The sequence below is a fragment of the Labrus bergylta genome, chromosome 4, assembly GCF_963930695.1.
Source record: "Labrus bergylta chromosome 4, fLabBer1.1, whole genome shotgun sequence".
NCBI classification, from domain to species: domain Eukaryota; kingdom Metazoa; phylum Chordata; class Actinopteri; order Labriformes; family Labridae; genus Labrus; species Labrus bergylta.
Window position 1 is genome coordinate 20,996,815 of NC_089198.1, and position 22,061 is coordinate 21,018,875.

The 22,061-nt window shown below is 39.0% G+C and overlaps 1 protein-coding gene across 3 annotated transcripts in view; it reads left to right on the plus strand.

The window, feature by feature from the left end:
• The window catches only part of tnn (tenascin N), a 42,997-nt gene that overhangs the window by 1,662 nt on the left and 19,274 nt on the right, over positions 1-22,061 (plus strand). For all 3 annotated transcript variants that reach the window (XM_020643761.3, XM_065954038.1, XM_065954039.1), the window contains exons 2-8: positions 6,213-6,410; positions 6,796-6,996; positions 7,119-7,493; positions 13,974-14,107; positions 14,552-14,681; positions 17,627-17,809; positions 18,160-18,249. In XM_020643761.3, the coding sequence (XP_020499417.1) occupies positions 6,215-6,410; positions 6,796-6,996; positions 7,119-7,493; positions 13,974-14,107; positions 14,552-14,681; positions 17,627-17,809; positions 18,160-18,249 (1,309 nt within the window). In that variant the 5' untranslated portion in view covers positions 6,213-6,214. The remainder of the gene's footprint in view (positions 1-6,212; positions 6,411-6,795; positions 6,997-7,118; positions 7,494-13,973; positions 14,108-14,551; positions 14,682-17,626; positions 17,810-18,159; positions 18,250-22,061) is intronic.

A 22,061-nucleotide genomic window follows, 5' to 3' on the forward strand; every position in this document is an offset into this window, starting at 1 on the left:
AAACTAATCTCTGTCTAGAACTTCAGCTGTTTCTATTAACGCTCGAGTTGTGTTATTTTTCTCTCTGTTCACTTGGTTAGCTTTTCATGTGACAGCCAAACTAAAGTGGGATAGCGCCTCGGCAGTCCTTATCGAGGTCTGCTTGTGGTCTTTCGGGCAGCAAGAGGAAGACAGAATCATGAAGATATGAGCTCCGCTCTCAGACGATAATTGCTTTCAGCTCCGTTTTATTCATTTTACTGTGCGTGTTCTGTCTGCAAGCTGCTGCGGGGGGGGGGGGGGGGGGGGACAGGAAGGGGAAATGGAAGGTCCACAAGTTTGCAACCGCACATAAAGGCACAACCTCTCTGCTCTTTTATTTTAACCCACACTTCATCTCATTCTTAGACTGCTAAGGTTTGGTCCAATGAAATGTGTCTTATCCTGAAGCCTGGCTTAACAGTCAGCCTTTTGTCTGTGGCTTAACGGCTCTCTAGAGAGGATGAGGCAGACTGACCAAGTCTCCCTCGTCTTTTCTATCTCTCTCTGTTTATCTGAATTCCCAATATAAGTTACAGCTGTTTGTCAAAGTCTTCCTCCTCTCTGTTTATGTTGACCCAGTGTTGTATGCATTCACTGCATTCACTTGTCTGAGAGCAGATGGAGATTTAGAGAAACACACACAAGCATCATTACAGGTTGTCAAGGATCCTTCAGAGAAGGGCATCCATGGATACAGACAGTACTGCCTCTAGGTGACTAAATTGCTGTTGTAACCAGCAGTAGAATGCCTCCTGTGGTAACAGCAAGCTTTGTAAGCTATAAATGAAAGCATTCACACACATACTCTACACACATGGCCGGGGTCCCATTCACATCCATATAAAAGAGTGAACACACATGACAGGTAGTCCACTAACATTTCACAAGCTCATTGACAAAAGCTCTGCTTTGACAGAGAGAAGTTATTGTCAGGAAGGAATTTTTAACTGTGTTTATGGACATGTTGAATTTTACTTGAGAGGCTTTTGAAAGCCAGGTTGAAATGCTATCTGCGTGCGCTATGAGCAGAGTGAGGACAAGCACCGGACTGAAGAGATTCTGTTTTCCTGCTTTATCCTTCAGTCTTGTGCATGTTGATTAATAGTGCTCAACTGATTTTATATCATCAATTGGCTGGACACTGATGCCAAACAAGAGCTAAACATCGTTCTGCTGTTCAATCAAAATGTTTTGGCTTTTTTTCCCATCTTTATGATGTATTTGTCTTCATGTCAGTCAACCCTGGAAAAGTTTCTAAAAATAGAAATAAAAATAGAATTTTTGTTGACAATGTTTTATACAATGATTTTTCGACTTGCTGAATGCCTTCTGTGTCTTCTATATCAGTGATTCTCAACTGGTGGGTTGGGACCAAAAAGTGGGTCGTGGAGCCTTTTTTTAGTGGGTCGCGAACATGTGACTGGAAAAAAAGTGTAAAAAGTCTATGAAGTGCTTTTCAAACATGTTGATTTTGTTCCTTCTCTTTGTTCGGTCATATGTTTTTTACCAGTTGAGGTCCAACAGGCACTATTTTTTATTCAATAAATCTGATTGGTTGAAAATATATCAGAAATTTGGGTCACGATTTTTTGAAGGAGTTAGTGGTGAGTCCTTAGACTAGACCAGTTGAGAACCACTGTCCTATATCATACTGAACTTTTTTAGATTCATATTTCAAGGTTGCAATACAGCAGTACACAAAGAGATTAGTACATCGTATGCAGTAAGTCTGTTTGTGTAAAATGGTGCTGCATGTACTAGAAACAGAAAATTCCCCTTCAGTCTTTCATGTAAAGTCAAACACTGTCAGAGCTTAAAACGACACCCATGTGTTTCCTTGTTCATTACTGTCAGCTGGCAACTCATTTGCCAATTTAGCAGCCACCACAAACATCACAAGTTATGGATATTCATGGAGTATTCATGTAAGTCTGACCCATTTTGATAACTGACTGGACCATTTTGCTTGTGACTGCTCAAATTAACAAAGACAGTTAGTTATAAGTAGTGAAGAATTTGACAGTTTCACTGAGAATCAACTTATTACTTTCAGTAGGTAGGTACTGTAGGAGTGGTTTTGTGCAAATTTGAAGCCAAACATACTTTGTCTTTTACACTCATTTGCCAAAACATGTGTAATTTTAATGAATGAATGAATGAATGAAAAATTCTAATCTGATGTGAAAAACAAACAAACTCAGAGATTTGAACTGAAAAAAGTAATTCCAAGTCCATCTCATTCCCCCATTTTTCCATTAATATATCCAACCATAAATCGAAGCACCCATCCATCCATTAAAATGTACTTATAATTCTGTATTAATTTCTCTCTTCATCCACCCAAGAGTTCATGTTCCCCATCTTCCTTTATCCATCCATCCATCTCTTCAGCAGTACTTCTGAAATGAAACAGCCCCACTTTCCTCTCTAGTCTCCATTTCCTCTCTCCATTAATCCCTCCATCTTTCTCTCTTTCTCACTCTGGTACTTTCTTTTGCAGCAGTTAAAATCAGTCCTTTGCTATGCTTGGAAGGTCACAGGGCTGTCTCCTCCAAGAGAAATAAGACTAGAGTCTGCATCAAATAAACCCTTGACAGGCAGCTATAAACATGCTTGTTAAGCATCTCTGTAAGCCAATGCCCACTGCTGTTCCACATGGTTCAAGTCTACTGCCGGTAATGTGGCTAACTGCTTGGCTGTCTCTGATTCAAACACACTCCCTCCATCATTCTCTCTATCACATATTCATTCTCTCTCTCACTCACTTAGACTCTCTCACTTCAGTTTTTCATCCAAATTTTCCTTACTTTCAAGTCTATTTCCATCTCCCACTCCTAACATCTTTTTTTACCTCTTCAGGTTTTCCCTCCAAAATCTTGGCCTTTAACAAAACACCAACTCAAATTTTGGCGAACACACAGGGTCAAAAAAGTAATTCACAAGTGATGTAATAGCTTGGGTTTCTTGTGCAGGCACCAATCTCCGACCTCAAGCTTTTGACAGGCAGCAATCAAAGAGCCAGCTGAAATAACCTAACAAGGTCAGCCATATTGGGTTTGGACTAGTTAGAAAACGGTCATGGTAATTACATGGCAATTTGTCTCCATGAAAAGGGACTGGAGAATTTTGAACTACTTGAGAACTACTTTCATGTATTGTATTTCATCCTGTGTTGACCATTACAAAGGGGATTCATAGAGTCAAAGTTCACTTTACAGAAACAAATTGAGTCGAATTGCATAAGGGAAATAGCTTTCCACCTTATAGCTACTGAAAAAAAGTAAATACCACTCTAAAGGTCAGGTATTCTCACTTACACGGGATCCCTTCCCTAAATCACTGGTAATAGGATAATGGAATAATTGGCTTGAGGATTGGCAGGTTTTGGGCCCACTTGTTGACATTTTAGTGTTCAAGCCAATGCACACAATCTAGCGCATCTTGCTGTGAAGCGCAGGTTTCTGTCTTTTTTTCCCAACGTGTGCAGGTGTCACTCTTTTATGACTGGTGCCCACGTTGCTTGAATACCAAATACATTTGTTCCCTAGTTAGCGCCCAGGGGCGTGTTTGTCTGTCAAACTACACCTTAGATCACCTTATACCTGGTCCAAAGTCTGTGCTGCAGTAAGTTCCTGCTATTTAGATGACGTATTAGAAATATGAGTACATTGGTGAGTTTACAAAGCACCAATACTGAGCTTGTTCCATACAAACAGAATGCACAACAAAGAGACTCCAAAGGGACTGACAGCTGACACTCTGATAGGTTTGATTCATGTCACTCCCAAAACACACCCATGTATAATCAAGTGACTAAATCCAATCACTTTGCTCCCTGTGCCTAGCTTAAGGCCCAGATTGTGCGCCACTAAACTAGAAAAAATATTGTCGGACACGCCAAAAATCACTTTGCACCACATGCTTTAGACAACCGCCTGTTAAAACATGGCCCACAGTTTCCATTGGGATTTTAAGGATCTATTTTCCTTTCTTTCTTTTTTTTTTACCTTTCCATCTGTTTTAGGCTTTGATGGTAAAAGAGCAATTGTTTGGTTTCAAATGGTTAAATACCTCATTTTCAGTTTCCTCTAATAAGTGTAAATGAGAATTAAATCACAAAAAACATTATTTTATTAAAAAATGGGATTGCTTTATTTATTACAATGTGTTAATCATTACGTCTTTTACAATTGTCTGCCCTCTCTATGCCCCTTATGTGCTCTATTTACCTACTTGGGGATATTGTAATGCATGCATACACAATTGAACCAGTAGGAAAGATTCTTAACAGATCACACATACCTTCTCAAGCATGTGCTGTATATCACTATGTAGTTTTACAGTGTTGTCAAGCATCATTCCGGGGCCCCATTACCTTATTATTAAGCTTTTATGGACCTATTGGAGGTGTTGTGTTTCCATAGACCACACACACTCAGAAGACTAAGACCAGAATAGGCCGCAATTCAAACTTTTACACCAGAACGTTTATTTCAGACCACCCCCTCCCACACACACACACACACACAACACACACACACACACACACACACACACACACACACACACACACACACACACACACACACACACACACACACACACACACACACACACACACACACACACACACACAAAACCAGGCATAAGCATAGCATAACTATTTTTGAAAGCTTGTAATTTGGCTTTCCAGGGAAGCCACTGCAAGGTTTTAAGTTCACATGACATCACTGTCATTAAAAACAATGACATCATCACTGAGTGTGTGTGTCCGCCCTCTGAGTCTCTGAAACGCCTGACTGAGCACAATTTATGGTTTAGAGCAACCGGATCTCTGGCAAAGTGATGACTGCTCACTTTCTGCTGCTGGAATGAGAGCCAATCACACACACACACAGACGCACACACAAACACACACCACACGGAGACATAATGGTTTAGGTTTCAAGAGATTAAATATACAGTAGCGTGCCCCACTGAATGTAATGTAACTTATGCATTGTCAAGTCGGTGTGTCTGTCCTCAGTTCTCAATAAAACACTCACTGGAAAGTACAAATATGACCCTTTTTCAACCCGGAGACTAACGTCCAGTCAGCCGTGACGACAAACATCTACAGTTTCTGCTGTCTGTCAGACAAAGTTCATGCCAAAGATATAATCTTTACAAATCGTATAAGCACACACTAAAAAACAGATGAAAAATATATATCACTCCTCCTTTGGAAACATTGTCTCATGTGTGAGAATTGTGAGAGAACTCTTTTACGTGCTCAACAGTCAGCAGTGGGGAGAGTTTCATTATTATATTAGATATTTCTTTAGTTTAAGGTAAAAACAACTCAATTCACACTTAGGATCCTACTTAAATATGCTATTGAAATTAACAGGTTTTTTTCAGTTTTTAAGGATAAACTATATCTTCTTGAGTACAAGATCACTCATGCAATGCATTAAGCACACTCAATAAAGAAAATCCTCATTAATCAGTCCCTCCAAATACCACTATAATAAACACTTTGTATTAAATGTTAAAATTCTCTTCCCAGACAGAAATATTAGAATGACATTTCAGTTACACAAAGAAACTTAAGCTGTAACTTTTGACAAACAGTTTGGGAACAGTTGGATGAATTCTCATTATAATGAGAAAAATAACTACTGCTCTTTCCTGTCATCATGGTTAGTCAAGCTAATTGTCTCCGGCACAATGCCTAATTTAATCTTCCCATATAAACCTTGAGCCATTCAGCATAGCACTCTTGTACTTGACATGTTGGGATATTAGTCATTTCTTTTGTGTTTAATGGAACAATGACTATTGGTCTTCCAACCGCAAACTACCCTCCATTCTTTTACAGTTTCATAGAAACAGTACTTGTGTAACAGATGTTTAGTTAGAAAGATGTGTATCCCTATATTTGAATTATTAAAGTTTGTAAAAGATTAACTTCTAGTCAGGACTCTTCCATACTTTCAGAATTATAAACTACACAACCTATTTTGTACTATATTGAAATTATTCTGAGATTTCTTAAATGTTATTTAAATTATGTTGTTTTTTTTACATTATATAGTTACACTTCTATGCAGTAATAGGCAGTCAACATTTTGTGTGTCTTGTGTGACATATATGTCAATAATTATCTAGGTTTAGAAAAATAAAAATCATATGCTCTTCTTGTCCTCTAGCCATGACCACCAGACTGCTGTGGAGGGCCCTGTGCCTGTTGGCTATACTGTGCACCTTGTCATCCTTCAGCTCTGCTGAAAGCCTGCCAGAGCCTAAACCCCAAGAGCAGGGAGTCACTTTCAGCCATGTCTATAAAATTGACATCCCAGGAGGCTCCAGTTGTAAACTAGACGGCATGCCAACCCAGGATGAAACAGGTAATAAAAAAAACAAAGAATATAGCAAGACATAAGCCCGCTGAGAGTGAATCATGATAAGAGAAGGAGTGTTGTTGAGTTGAGCATGACTATATGTGTGATAAAGGCTCACAATTACAGATAAGTCTGTTTATGTACAACAGATTATTAAAATAATTCCCCCCCTATCCCTAGCAGAGGTAATACATTGCATGAGAGTCACTGTCTAACAAAACAAGTATTGGGCATGCTTTCAGTAGGCCTAATCCAGTCTACATACTGTATATCTTCTCTAACAATGCATTTTTACATTGTCATATTTTGACTTTTTATTAGTGTGTGACTATTGGTACCATTAACAAAACATCAAGAAATGAAGCATCAGAATTATTGTCATGTTTTGTAGGTCTTCAGACAGACACCACTAAGAATGGAGATAACGACATCATCTTCAGACACAACATCAGGCTGCAGACACCAAAGTGTGACTGCGATGAGTCAGAAAGCTTCAAGTCTCTCTTGTACAGAGTGAATGGGCTGGAGGAAGAAGTCAACTACCTAAAGACCCAGTGTAGTCAGGGTTGTTGTGGAACAGGTGGTGCTGCAGGTAAGACAAAGTCTATATTCCAGTCAAAGCTGGAAAGTTAACTCTTGACCTACAGGCTAAAAGGTTTGAAGAAGGTTAGCATTTTGAATTAAGCTACACACGACTTAATTGTTAATCTTTAGGAGTGGACACAAGCTGCAGTGGCCAAGGTACCTACTCACGCGACACCTGCAGCTGCCAATGTAACCCAGGATGGGAAGGCCCAGATTGCTCCATGTCGTCCTGCCCTGACGAGTGCAATGACAACGGCCGCTGTGTGGATGGGAAATGTGTGTGCCATCAGGGTTTCACAGGAGACGACTGCAGCCAGCTGATATGTCCAGACAACTGTAACGACAAGGGACAATGTGTGGACGGAAAGTGTGTGTGTTACCCACACTTCACTGGCGAGTTCTGCAACATCCAGAAGTGTCCCAATGACTGTATCGGTAATGGCCAGTGTGTGGATGGCCAGTGTGTCTGTGACGAAGGCTTTTATGGGGAGGACTGTTCATTAGGTAAGCCATTTAAATGTTTTGGATTTGTTTTAAGTGTATTCATGATTACTCTTCAAATAGTTGAGCCTCGCTAGACGTAGCTTTATAAGTGGGCTAACAAGCAAGGAAAAAGATTACTTTCAATCACTCAAGTGTTGTTAAAAGAAGAAAAATAAGCAGCGCTGTTGCTAGTTACTATTAGTCAGAGGGTCTGCTTGAAAACTAATAGGACAATATTTTCACACTGTTTATTCAAAAGTAGGCCTATTTTATTTTCAAGATCTACGCAGGTAGCCTATCTCAAAAGTGGCGGCAAACCATTTTTTGTCAGGGACTAATGTTTGAACTAAAGTACGGTAACAGAAAAGTGAATAGGGAAACACAGCTAACAACTAGCCTATCATTACACAGTTGTGTTAAATACATGATTCTGATTGGCCAGAAAAAAAAGCTGACTGTGGGTTACGACGCGGCTCTTTTCATAGACTCTTGCTGTAACCATATCAATCTGTTGAAAGTATGTTCAATCTGAAATCGGCCTGTTTACTGTAGGAAAAGAAGAGGGTAACAATGGAGGAATGAGGCCAAAATATGCAAAAACAGCAGGCCATGTCAGAGAAATCACAAAACTGAGGATTGCATATTGAGTTTAGATAGAACAGAGTGTGGTGTGATACAGTGGGGTTTTAAAGACTGGTGGTAAATAACAAGATGCCACTAGATGATGACAGTGATGAGGGATAACCACCTGTCAGTGCTGCACTGATTCATGTGCATGTTCACCTTGTCTCACGCCACCATCAGCAGCTACTTAAGCTCATTTTCTGAAGGCTACAGAGTTAACTATTTTTATAAGGGGTGCCGCTCTAATTTTAGATTCCAATGGACGACCGTTTTTGTTTTGCTTCAGAAATAAATCGTATTTAAATCAACAAAATAACTTAAGATTAATATTTTGTTTCAAATGATTAATTTCCTAAGTAGGCCTAAGTAGCTGTATAATCAGCAAGATAATGTTTTGTGAGTATGTTGTTATCTTGCAGGAATCTGGTACAATGCATCAAATGGCAACATTTACTTTTAATGTTGTACATGGTCCCTTCACAAATAAAATAGATTAAATCAAATATTCATGCGTATCCCTTCACCCCTGTGTATGCTATTCCTCCCATAGTAGCACATTCAGGGAAGTGATTGCCTTGTGTTCATGCACTGGTGAGACGGCCTTAAGGTGGACAGAATCTGCATTCAGTCTGCGTTCACATCCAAACTACCAGCCACACTATTGGTGTGTGTCCTCTAAAGATGAATGGTGTCTTAGTTAGCATATCCTGCCAGGCTCTTTTTAATGGGGAATTTATGAATCTGGGGTGCAGTGTTATAACTTTTTACGACCCAGACTCACATTAAATTTGATCTGTGTTTCTTGAGAGAATTAACATCCACATTTCACCTCTATATTTAGTCACCTCTATTGCTCTGCTGACATTAAGCTGTGAATATTAAGTGCTATCTCATGGAAAACACAGATGCTACAAGGAGCTCTGGAACCATAAAAACTGTAACACTTTTCCCCTTAGCCCAGTTCACTTTTTGTACATTTTTCTGCCTGCTTATTTAAATTACAAGTTCTATTATGAAGCTGGATTTATTCTTTGATATTTCAGCCATCTTTTTTTTGTCTTTTATAAGCTTATTTTCTGTTGTCTGTTTGCCTCATGATAAAGTATCCCTAGCTCACTAACTATTCAGCAATTGATCTCTTGACAGCAGAAATGTTAACAGTTCAGAAAACTTTAAGAGCAATGTTTAGCTTTGTTTTTGTGATATGTTGAACTTTTCTATATTTTTAGTACGAAGGTGTACAGGCCTGGCTTTCCAAACTGACAGTGTAGTTATCTTGCTTTGCTACTATACCCTCATACAGCATTATCAAACTCAGTAATACATTTTGATCCTTACATGCCCGTATTGTTACGACCAGTGAATTTAGGACCCAGATACAGGACACATAAACAGAGGGGTTGATTGGTAATGAGGTTTATTATGGCAAATGGAGATGAAGATGAGTTGATGATTCTGGAGGTTGGCAGAGTGAAGGGGACGAAGGCTGACCAGACCAGAGTACGAGTGTGAGTGTGGCTGAGCAGTTTTGAGTCCAGAGAGCAGGTTGAGGCAGATGGGTGAATGGTGATCCTGAAGCAAAGGAAAAAACAGGATGAGACTCAAAAATCAAATCAAGCACAAAAGAGTAATTTCAAAGGTTTTTCAAAATCTTAATTTAGCCTGAGCGGTAATCTACCGCAGTAGTTGATACAACAATCTGGCGATGAGCAGATGGAGAGCCGGGGTATATATACTGCTGAGTTGATGAGGAGATGGAGAGCTGGTGTGCAGGTGAGAGCAGGTGAAAGGAATGAACCTCAATCAGGAGGGAGCCAGAGTGAGAGAGCCATGACACGTATACATTTTACTCCTTGAATGTAACTATAACTGAGATTTGAGAAAGCTTTGTAGTTTTCTGTATCAGTTGATTAATGTTGATTCCCTTCTATAACCTGGACATATATTTAAATTTTTTTAATATTGTTGTTAATATTGTGTTGTTATTTTACACATTTCAATTAAAGCTGTATTGTATTTATTTTTACAGCTTTTCTAATATGCTGAATGTCCTTCACTTGGTACATAACTATTTAAATACTTTATAAAAACACTGAAAAATCAGTATAATAATGTTGGTTTTGGGCACTGATGGACAGCTGTTAGGTTGTCCCCCATATACAGAATCTATAGCGGGGGGCGGGTTCACATCCAAACCTGCGGCTCCTCCCACGTCATTCCCCAATCTCTCTCCTGATTTCCTGCTCTATCCGCTGTCCTATCAAGTAAAGGCAAAAAGTCTAAAAATATATATTTTTATTTAAGACAATTTTGATTTTATTTGAACAATAGCAGACAAAACCTACAGGTTTTTTTAATTGTCATTCTTCTTTGGGTCAAAGAGAAACCAAATCCTTAAACTGGCCATTTTAACTCTCCTGTACCAGTACCACTTGGTGTTGCTGCATTCACCCGCAGCCTTAAACTCCTCTTTTCTGTTTTTAGGTTGTTGACATGTCTAAAATATGAGGAACTATGACCAGCAGTTGATTAAAGCTCACTCAAACAGAAGTCCTTAAAATAATGCTCATGTCAAGTGTTTCTCACTGAACCTATAATTTGATGGAATCCTTAGTGACCCACTTCTGTGGAATTCAAAGCATCTCTCTGACGATTATTTCAGAAATAGCAGCTGATGGGGCCATTTCAGTCAACTGACCCAAAGACCCCTGACAGCTATGGCCTGAAGACAACTTATGACATGAGGTCACATACTGTTACAAGACACACAAAGACCCATCAGTATTTTGGGGCTCAATCTATCTTTGACCCTCTAACAGATTGGTCACCTTTCCCTGCTAAATGTACTGTTCACCGAACCACTCTGAGTGTACTGCCTGAGGAGCAGAGTACATAATTGCATTTTATGGCAATTTAAGGCCAGGCAAGCAGAAAGGTGAGCAGCAGCAGTCAGGCATGGACACTTTAATTCACTGAGTGCAAACTGTATCATTTCTAGCAGATCTTGAAGATTTAAAAGATGAAGTATAAAATCCATCTTTTTTAAACTTCTTCTGCACCCCTTGGAGTGCAGAAGAAGCTTAAACTAACATTTTATACGGTAAAGTCTGTCTTTACTCATAAATGGAATGTATTTTTATACATTTAACCCTGAGAGTAGAGCAACTACTGCACAGCAGGGGATTTTTTTTAACATTTGCTTTTGGTTAATCCACCAAAAGACACTCCACAACCACTTTCAGGTCCTGCACCACAGCTTTAGAAAACTACAATAGTTCAGTCTTCACAGTAGCGGGTCAGCTGTGTCAAACCCTTGAAGGAGATTTGGTTCCTTCTAGCTGTTTTGCCCTGCAGAGGCAGAGACTATAGCTAGAGACAGAGCTGCAGCTTCGTGTGTAGGTGCGGTTGAATGGAGTCCAACATCAACAGTGGCAATGTGTCAGAGGAAGAGTCAGGGTGGAAAGGAAGGTGGGAGGTAAAGAAATAAAATACATTGTGTTGTTTTTAGCTGTGAGTAATAATAGGGGTAATAAGCAGCAGGAGAGAAAGACAGTCGAGACATTGTTTGTTTTATGTGGCTATTTGCCATTTCAGCGCCTGTATGATGGATGTCAATCTGCTCTGTGGGTGATGATGGCAACATGAGTCTAAGTGTATAGCCTATACTGTATACGTATGTAGTGGCCTTAAGGGTTGTCAGTCACAATACCAGAAATGTAAAACTTACATCTGACACTAGTATAAATTAAAACAATATTGACACCTCTTTGGACAACACAGAAACAAAAAAAGTCCTAGGCACCCAATATTGTCTGTTTTTAATCATCAAAAATAGAATAAAACTCCTGCACACTGTTTAAATTTGTTATGTTCTGTACCAAAATGTTGCCGACATATTCTTGCAATTTAGACAGCGTCTCTTTCTTTCTGGCAGCTTTTGGTTAAGGATATGACTGAAGATCTGTAGTTTTTTTAAAGCCTCAATGCTTTTTAATATCAATCACAGAGTATTCCATACTTAGATATCCTTAGTGCCTCGTCTTTCTCTGCTATTGGTGTTAATCTAGCCATGAAAGGCAGATGCTATATGTTTTAGAGAACCAATGTTGCCTTAACAATTTAAAATATTTGTGTTGTCCGAACTCTTCTGTCCACAAGATTATATTTTAAAACAAGATGAAAGTTAAATACCACATCTCATAAGGTAATGCCAACGTAATGCAGCTAAGCTAAAAGAGCTTTAGATCTATGTCAACACAATGCAGATGCTTTTGATCTATACCGTTGTTGTCATAGCTTTCAATGTCAAAGTAATGGTTCCTTTCATTTAAAGAGATTATATTCAACTCATTTACCCTTGAATTTTAAACCATATTCAGATGTGTTTAAGCCACTTAGATCAGAATGTATTTACATGTCTAACCTGAAAGACGATCTATAAACAGAAGGAAACCTCATAAAAGATAATGCGACCCTGAGCAACAACATAAAATAAGATGATTGAATTCCCATTTCATTTGTCCTGAACAACATCACCTCTGATACTTCCTCAGCGCTCACTTGCTGCAGATTTACATTCTATTGAGCAATCCAAACATGTCGTTTCAGTCATATTTTCCTTCCTCAAATTGTTCGGGACTCATCTAAAACCACAGAAGACACAAAAGACTATTGGTTAAGACTTCTTTCCGATCTTAATATGTTAATTTATTCACCCCAGCTGTCCTGTAATATTATTCGAGAGTAAGGATTGTTGATGGTCGTGTCTAGAGTAGCAACAGGGGGATATAAAGTGTTCCTGGATGGAAAAGAACTGCTGCACTTGAGAAAAAACAACATTACGCTTCCTGACTTTGCCTTATGGAACAGCAGCTGAACCTGATGTGAATTCCATCCCTGCCAAAGTTACAGTGGACCCCTTCACCACCAGATTCACTTTTTCCACTTGTAATTTACTTAGTTGGTACTGCCACCGGTCCCTACCATTCATATACCTCCCATCGTACCCACAGAAAGGTCTTGTTGGTGGGGAAAGCCTCAATCCCCAACACTGCTGAGTTGCTGTCTACTGACCTTTTAGCTGATGTTTTGTTATTTTACTTACCCAAAGGATTACAACTTCTATTTCATCCCCTGTCATACTTTTCCAACCTCTCCATTGAAACCCTCTGGCCTTGAATAACCTCTGAATAGCTATTTTTAATTTCAAAGTTCCATCTCAGGTTTTTTAAGAAACCTCAATGGTCTTGCTTTGAAGCTCATGGTCTTCCAACATGGAGTAAGTGGAACGTACAGGTAGAAAAGATAAATGGGCAACACTAGCAAAAAACGTTATTTTAGCTTATATAAGAGTAGTGTTTTATGATTTTCAATTCTAATCTACCATTTCGTAAGGGTCAATTAAGGAAGATAGAATTTCAGAAACTACCAGAACTATTTGTGTGGTTACAGATTGTAGCTATGACTATTCCTGTTGACATCATAAAGTATAGGCTGGCTATACTGTCATGAATTAAAAACAAAAAAGAGAGTTGTAGAATATGTCTGTAGAGAAGAAGTAAGATCAAATACTGTGCATGAAGAAGGATCTACAATGTCCTTGCACCTGCTTCCTACTGCAACATGGTCTGTAATAACCCATTTGTTGCATTTTTGTAGAATGAGCATGCGTGATAAACTGTAGTATTTAAAAAAAAGTGTGACCATGAAAACTATTTTTAGGGCCTATAATTAAGGCACTTAGTGAGGGTGAAGGGCAAAAATGCTGACAAACAGAAATTATGACGTTAAATGGCAAAGAAATTATGAATGTAATAGAAGGTTGTAAAATGTGTTTTGACCTTTATTAACCTTGGTCCCTCTGTCTTTCTCTGTAAGTGCTCGGCCCTCAGGGTCTGCGGTTGGTCAAGGTGACTGACGTGTCTCTCCTGGTCGAGTGGGAGTCCGTTAGTGGAGCAGAGTATTACATTTTGAGTTATCATCCTGAAGGGGATCAGAGCGCCATGGAGCAAGTAGGTTTTTCTTCCCTCTCTTTTTTTCCTTTTGGTTTGTCAGAAAATCAATGGTTTATGTATTCAGTATAATTCAACAGGGAGTGCTGTTGTACTGAATATAATCATGGCTGGGATTTGGCTGAACTGTTTAATCATTAATTTTGCTCTCCCAACAAAACTACTTCAGCAAACTTGACTTTGACAAGAAATCCTTGCACATTTTCCTTCACTTTTCTATTTCTTGTGTATACTATTAGCTGCAGACCAGTTATTTTGTATCATGTGCATGATATTGCCTGTTTTCATTGATCATTCAGCCAGTACAATAAGATCAATCTAGACACAGACCATGCGCTGTAATATCAATAAAGGTTAATAAAGGGAGCTCATGAAACCATGTGATTTGTCCTATAACTGTTGTGTGAAGGAATTTTCAGTAGATTTTTTTTCAACTCATCCTAGGTTCGGATTCCCAACGCAGAAAACTCGTATCTCATCACAGGCTTGTCTCCTGGGGTCACCTACATCGTCCAGGTGTGTGCTGTCATCAGAGATATCAGAAGTGAGGCAGACATGATTGAAGCTACCACAGGTGAGGCTGCACTGGAAACCAACAATGAGACTTTCAAATGTGTGCTTCCTTTGACTAAATGAGCATGACGCAGATCGAGAACCATTACTGGTGAAGTGGAAGGGGGCTGGAAGCAGCATCTTGCCTTTAAATACTTTGATGGTTTCGGCTGGAAACCAGATGTGACCAATTACTGACTCTTACGGAGTCCAAGGGCAGGTAGCACCTGCAGGTAAGGGGGGATTTAGTCACATTTTCTGTGGCTTAAGTGGTCACATTTGAGGTTTAAGGTTAGCTTGACGTGTTCGTGCATCACATGTGATGAAGCATGAAAACATTTATATGTAAAATGCTTAAATGTTCATTTGTGTTTCAAATGAAGAATCTTGAGTTCAGGAGAAAGGACAGACATTTTTAACGTGACATGTCCTCACTATATTTCAAATACGGCAAATTTTGACGGTTAAACTGTTTGATATCTTATCTTGCTTGGAGAGTCACAGACAGTTAAGTGACTCTATTTCCAGAGTTTCTCCTGCCTTAAATCAACCTAGATGTCTTTTACGCAAATGATTTGCTGAGATGAACAAGCTGAAGTTTTTCATTACTAAGTGTTTCATTAAGAGCTGGTTTGTTCACTATTACATTTTAAGGTAATTACAAGGGAATGGTTCTACGGATGTGTTAAATGGAAATCAAACTTGCTCACAGATGTGGTTCGAGGCATATGTGACGGGAAAGAGATTAACAGGCAGGACTGGTGGGCGTGAGTGAGACAGACAGACACAGAGAGGGATTGAGTTTGACTCTAATGTGTGGTTAGCCTGGTTACTGATGGAAAACCTCATAGAGCATGGCATTCCCATATGAGCATGGGAAAACACGCCATCATCTGGCTTATTGGTCCTATGTGGAGAGCTCAGCATGAGCCCCATATTTAACATAGTTTTCAACTTCAAAGGATGATCTAATTAAAAAGAGAACTCATGCAAATGTTTGTCTTTTTTCCCATAGAAAGACACAATAACTGGCATTTTAAAAAAAATGCTACCCATCTTTTTTTACCACACTGTTTTGTTTGTTCTCTGCTTTTTTGTCTTTTGACGCCATATGCTGCAAACTCTGTCACCCATGTTGGCAGTGCAGAAGTTCAAAATGGTACCTATGGATCTTTACATTTGAATATATACACCCACCTGAAAGTCCTTTAATAGTAAAAAAAAAACATATACATTACATCTTTGAGTGTCTTTCGCTTCCATGGGGCTAAACATAGGAGAAAAATAATCTAAAAAAAGTTCATCTTGTCAATGAACTAATTGGCTAAACTGTCACTCATTGTCCCACCAATCCACTGAGAAGTTACTCCTGAGTCCACCAAGGGATAAAACATTTTCCCTTACAGATAGTGTATGAAATGACAAATGTAGCCCTTCATTCTGTCATTGTGTTACTTATTGATGGAATACTGATGGAAATCCATAGCTAGGGAAACCTTACAACCTTCTAAAGCAGTGATCATCAATCCAGACCCCCAAAGCTCCCTATCTGGCTCCCAGAATATGAATTATCTCAGGTGATTAAACAATAAACAATAAAGATAAAATTCCAAGGCTGAAATACTCCCATTAAGTGATGCCTTCTTCTTCATATCGAGCCCTACTGCAGTCAGTCTTATGTGCAAGCATATTTAAAATTCCTGCCCCCACATTGTCTGTCAAGAAAAAAAGCTGGCCCTTGTACAAATGTAGTTGAAGACCTCTGCTCTAAAGGATCTCTGGGTCATCAGTTTAAGAATCATTGGTTGAGGCTGTTTGATTACTTGTTATTTGAAATCTTATTAAATAAGATGTACTTTTTAAATCATGGAAGAAGAACAAACACTCAGTTATTATATCGCTCTTTAATATAATTCACAATGATTAGCTTGAACATATATTCTTGCATGTCACTCTTTGCTATGATGGATTTTCATTATTATTGATTCTAAGGCTTTCACACTTTACGCAACTCCTGAAAATGTTCCAACATGTTTGGGGTGACTTAAATGTTTGAATGGAAACTGCAAAATGTTCACCCCAATTTTAGATTAGTTATTTTTCCTGCCCTCTTTTTCATTTTCATGAATTTCAGTCAAGTGGAAATGAGAACACAGCAGGTAATATTAAGGAAAATTCATCATGAGCGAGTGGGAGAGGTTTGAAAAAGCATTAATATAAAGTCAGAAACTTTCATTTTAGTGTAGGACTATGTTGCTTCAACCAGCATTTACCCGTCTTTCTTTTTACGCCACATCCCGCTTTCTAAGACACCCCATCCTGTCTCCCACAGCGAGGTGCATATGTGAATAACTTAGTCAGGAAGATTTCAGGGGCGGTCTGCCTGAAATGTTCTACAAAGGTTAATGAGTGCAAATGTGAAAAATGCTTGAGTGAGTGTAGAAGAACAGCAGATACTTTTATGCTTAAAAGGTAAATTAAGCTGACAAATATACAAATCCGAAAAATGACTCAATCATGTACAACTGCATTATATATCGGAAGTGTGGAAACACATTCGCCCAAATACACAGGCAGGTCACGTTCCTTATAAACAGAACTAATCATTTAAAAAAACATTCTCTTAAAATTCACTTACATTCACTTGATATTGCAGTTTTTTTCTTATCTTTTGACTCATTAAAGCATATGATAAGAACAAGGAGAAACATATTTCAAACAAAACTGAATACTTTTATTCTGATATCATGTTTGGTTATTATGTTTTTGAAGGCCCAATAAAAAAATCTGTCAAGTTATTCCTACTTGAACTTTCAATGCTGGAAGTGATTAATCATCCGGCTCAAGGACACGATGGGTCCAGAGCAGGACAGATGCATGTTATGACGAAGGTTTTCACACAAGGTCTCCAGTTTAAGGTTCATGTCTGTACTCCCAGTACCATGTTGTCTCTTGTATCCTTCCCAGATGTTTCTGGTATTGGTGATCTCCAAGTTCTTGGCCAGACAGAAGTCTCCATCCAGGTGGACTGGAAGAACCCGCCAGTTGAGGTGGATCACTTCAGGTTGACACATGTCGACCCAGCGGGACAGGAGGAGGAGCAGAGCATTCAGATGAGCCAGGAGGCGCGCACCAGACACACTATTGTGGGTAAGTTACCGGCAGAAAAATCTCAATTTCTCCGATTAGTCCTCCATCACTTTTCTTATTCACACCGCGGGAGCACTTTGGGGTTCAGTGTCTTGCCCAAAGACACTTCTATATGTGGAACACAGGAGCTAAGCATCTAACCCTCAACATCCCGGTTGAGTGACAACTGACTCTATCACTGAACCCGTTCAGTAAAGTCTAAAGAAATAAACATGCCATATAACCGTTTTACAGAAATATTATGTTTATTTCTTATCACTTTAGTTAAATTGCAGCCTCTTGAAAGTTGTTGAAGTTGAAAGTTGAAGTGGAATACACTGCACTGAGTTTATAAATGTGTCGTTCTGCAGGCCTGTTTCCGGGGACAGAGTACCAGATCTCAGTCCAGGCCATCAAAGGAACCAATGAAGGGAAATCTTCCACTACTTCTGGTGCCACAGGTCAGTATCATCACATCAGTGTTCATGATCCGTTTAACCCTAATTATCGCTAAATGACCAGCACTTTAAAACATTTTTATTTATCATCAGTATGCACAACATGGGTCCACTTATTACTCAAATGGACTATGCTGGATCAAATTATCTGTGACTCTGAATTTCTTTGTGATATCACTGACTGTCTGAATTGGCTGACACTTAAAGTGACAGATACGCCATTTGTTGAAGAGGAACACACAAAGAATCAGCGAGGATACCCATACTGCACTTAGTTTGATTTCATTGCAGCATTAAAAACTCAAAGCTCTTGTCAAGCCCCCTATAATTCAGTAGTGGTTCACCCCAATGGGAAAAACACATAATCTGTCATACACAGTCTGTATGATACAACCTGGTATTATCTTCTACACTCAACCAATGATAATAGCATAATGAATACAGCCAGCAAGGATTATGGGTTAATGATAGAGGGCAGGAATTTACAGCCTAATAGTCTGAACAGGTCCTAATGGCTGTGGTGAGCCTTGTTCACCGAGGGGAAACATGATATGAACGGTGTAACGACTGCAAGATGCTCTCTGACGACTGGGGTGAGAAGGTGTGATTTACAGAGTCCATCTGGTAATGTTGGGTTGTAGCTCTGTGGCACTAAGTCCTACCATGTTCTGGACATTAGGAGAAATTCATTTAACAGCTGATCTTTAATGGGGTCATATTATGCTTTTTCTGGTTTTATATGCTCTCTAGTGTGTTTTTCAAGTGTCCTGTGCATGTTTAGGCACATCTATGTGCAAAAATTCAAAGTCCTCAGGAACGCAGCTTCTCCTACGTCCTCCTGTTAGCTGCAGCATTAGCTGCATGTAACACTCCGTTCTAGCCCCCATCGAAAAAAAATTGCCAGTGTGACGCCATTGTCAGTGTGATATCACTGATCTAAGCCCATGGTGCGGCGAGCCCAACAAGCAAGCCCAACAGCCCATTAACTTCTGTAGCACGCCCACGATATGCCGTAGCCTGCAGTAGCACAGTAGTGCTAAGGTGCTAATGTTTTTGTTCTCCTCGGAGCCAAAGTGGCTGCATTCCCAATATGGTAAAAGGGGCGTGACATTTCCAAGAACTGTGCTGAGCAACTGACCAATAACGACAGAGCCGACAGGCCGACCAATCAGATCAGACTTGGCACACGTGGGGACTCTGAACGTGGGCACTTCAGAGCCTTAGAGAGAGAGTCAGAAGCGAGCCGCTGCATGGAGCCGCAGTACATGAAAACAGACACTTTTTTCAAACTTTAGCTATTGTGAACGTACTTTTCGTGCCCCAAAAAGGGCATAATATGGGCTCTTTAAAGTTAGTTCTTAAGTGACGAATAAATGGTCGATTAAAGCAGCAGGTCTTCAGCTACTTCTTAATTCTGCTCATTTGTTACTTTCTACTTTTCTCTCTCCATTTCTTTCTCCTTTATAATCGCTGTCATCCACCCTTAAACTGAAATAATTCTCCAGGTTGATAGCTCTACATTTTTAAGACCCCACAACAACCAATTTAACAGTTTTAGTCATAAGAGTTAGCAAGTAGATTTCAAGACTCAATTCTATTCTTTTGCAGCCAGTCAGGTGCTCAAGTGCCACCGTCACCGCTTTCTTTCTTGTCTGTGTGTGTATACCTGCCGAAGCAGTAAATGCACATGTGTGTATGTGCAGACGTGATAATCTTCACCAAACAGACTGTGGCTTGTCTCCACTTCAGTGGCGACAATCCTTCATTTTAGGTGTTTCAGGAAAAGGCTTAAAGGTGATTGAGGAGGATAGTCCTCAGCTCTTCATGCCAGTAAGAAGGTGCTTGTTTCATGACGATTGGCAGAGCTCAAACTCTCACATATTATCTCACCCAACATGCTGCTTTCCTTGGGGCCTGCATGGTCATATGCAGTGAGAGATAAGAGGAACATTAAGGAAAAGGAGGAAAAGTCAAAAATACATTTCTGGAGCAATAAGATGAAACAGAGCTTCTGTGTTATGGTTACATCACGAAATAAGTTTCCAAAAGAGCAGAAATAAACAGTGAAATATAATGTATATATAATCTGTAAATTCATAAACAATTTAGGAGCAAGAATATAACGGAATATTAGGTTAAGGTTAAACTTTGAAGAGAGCTCTTGTCTGTAGATGACTACGCTGACTCCTGTTACAAATGCTAAGGTATTTCTTTCACATATTTACCATCTATCTTAGACACTTTGAAAATGACTATATTTCTATTGGGGTTTTTTTATTTCTAATGTTGCTCTCATCCCCTCACTTTATTTCATAATTTTGAAAGAAAATGTTAAATTAAGACATAAACTGTGAATGATACTGAAAATGTGTGGCCATATATGTCATCCTCTGTGTGTGTGTGTGTGTGTCTTTGTGTCTGTCTGTGTGTGTGGGTGGCTGCATGTTCCCTTCAACTGGCATCATGTCTCGAGTGAAAAGATTCAATGACAGCTAACATTTAAGGAAACACCAGAAGTCTACTTGTAGCAGACGTTTCAAAGTCACTAACCTATGGAAAGCCGATTGAAGATTTAATAGATATCCTTGATATCAAAGCTCAGTTTCCTGTACTAGTCAAGTCTTTGGCCGCACTAGTTTACTAGTAGAACGTTGAAAGACTTACTAGTAAACTAGTAGAAGGCAAAAAGTCCTACATGTTAACTAGTAAGGTGCAAAATATCTACTAGTTAACTAGTAAGATATATTTTGTGTCTACTAGTTAACTAGTGAGCCTAAAAATGTTTACTAGTTAACTAGTAAGAGCCAAAATGTCCACTAGTAAGCTAGAAAGGCATATATATGGACCATACTAGCTAACTAGTTAGGATAAAAAGTTTTTACAAGTTAACTAGTAAGAGCAGAAAGGTCCACTAGTTGTACTAGAGATGGCTTTATTAGTCTTACTAGTTAACTAGTGCGGCTCTAAATGTTCACTAGTTAACTAGTAAGAGAACAAATGTCCACTAGTTGCACTAGTATCATCTTTACAAGTCGTACTAGTTAACTAGTGAGACTTAAATATTTTACTAGTAAACTAGCTAGATCTAAAATGTCACTAGTAACACTTGTTGCACAAAATGGTAACGAGGAGGTGGGGGATAAGTGTGGATTGAGGCTTATGATAGGCTCTAAAAATCAAGAACAAAAATAACATCAAATCAGGACCCAGGATTTGGTTATAATCCCACCCACTGCATTTACATATTGCACACTAGTCAACTAGTTGGATTGCAGGATTAGAACTATCTTACTAGTCGATATCTGTTTTCATTTTACTAGTTAACTAGTTAGACACAAATGCTAACTAGTTAACTAGTTAATCTCATAATGGTAACTAGTAACACTAGTCAAGATGCATTTTACCTTTCTAGGTCACTAGTAAGATAAAATGTGTCAACTAGTAACACTAGTTGGAATATTTTTAAACCTACTAGTTAACTAGTGAGGCTCGGAAACGTTTACTAGTTAACATGTAGCAGCTAAAATGTCAACTAGTCACACTACTGAGGGCGGTTTTAACCTTACTAGTTTACTAGTAAAGCCCTATACAGTTTACGAGTAAACTAGTAAGTGCCTTTTTGTCCACTAGTTAAACTAGCTAGTGTCTTTTTGGCCTCACTAGTAAACTAGTTGAAGACTTTGTGTGGCACTAGTAAACTAGTTGCCGGCAAAACAGCATACTAGTGGACATTTGCTTTTGACTAGTAAACTAGTTGAATGATATAATTTGACAAGTTTACATGCTGAACAGTTAAAACCCTTTACTAGTTAACT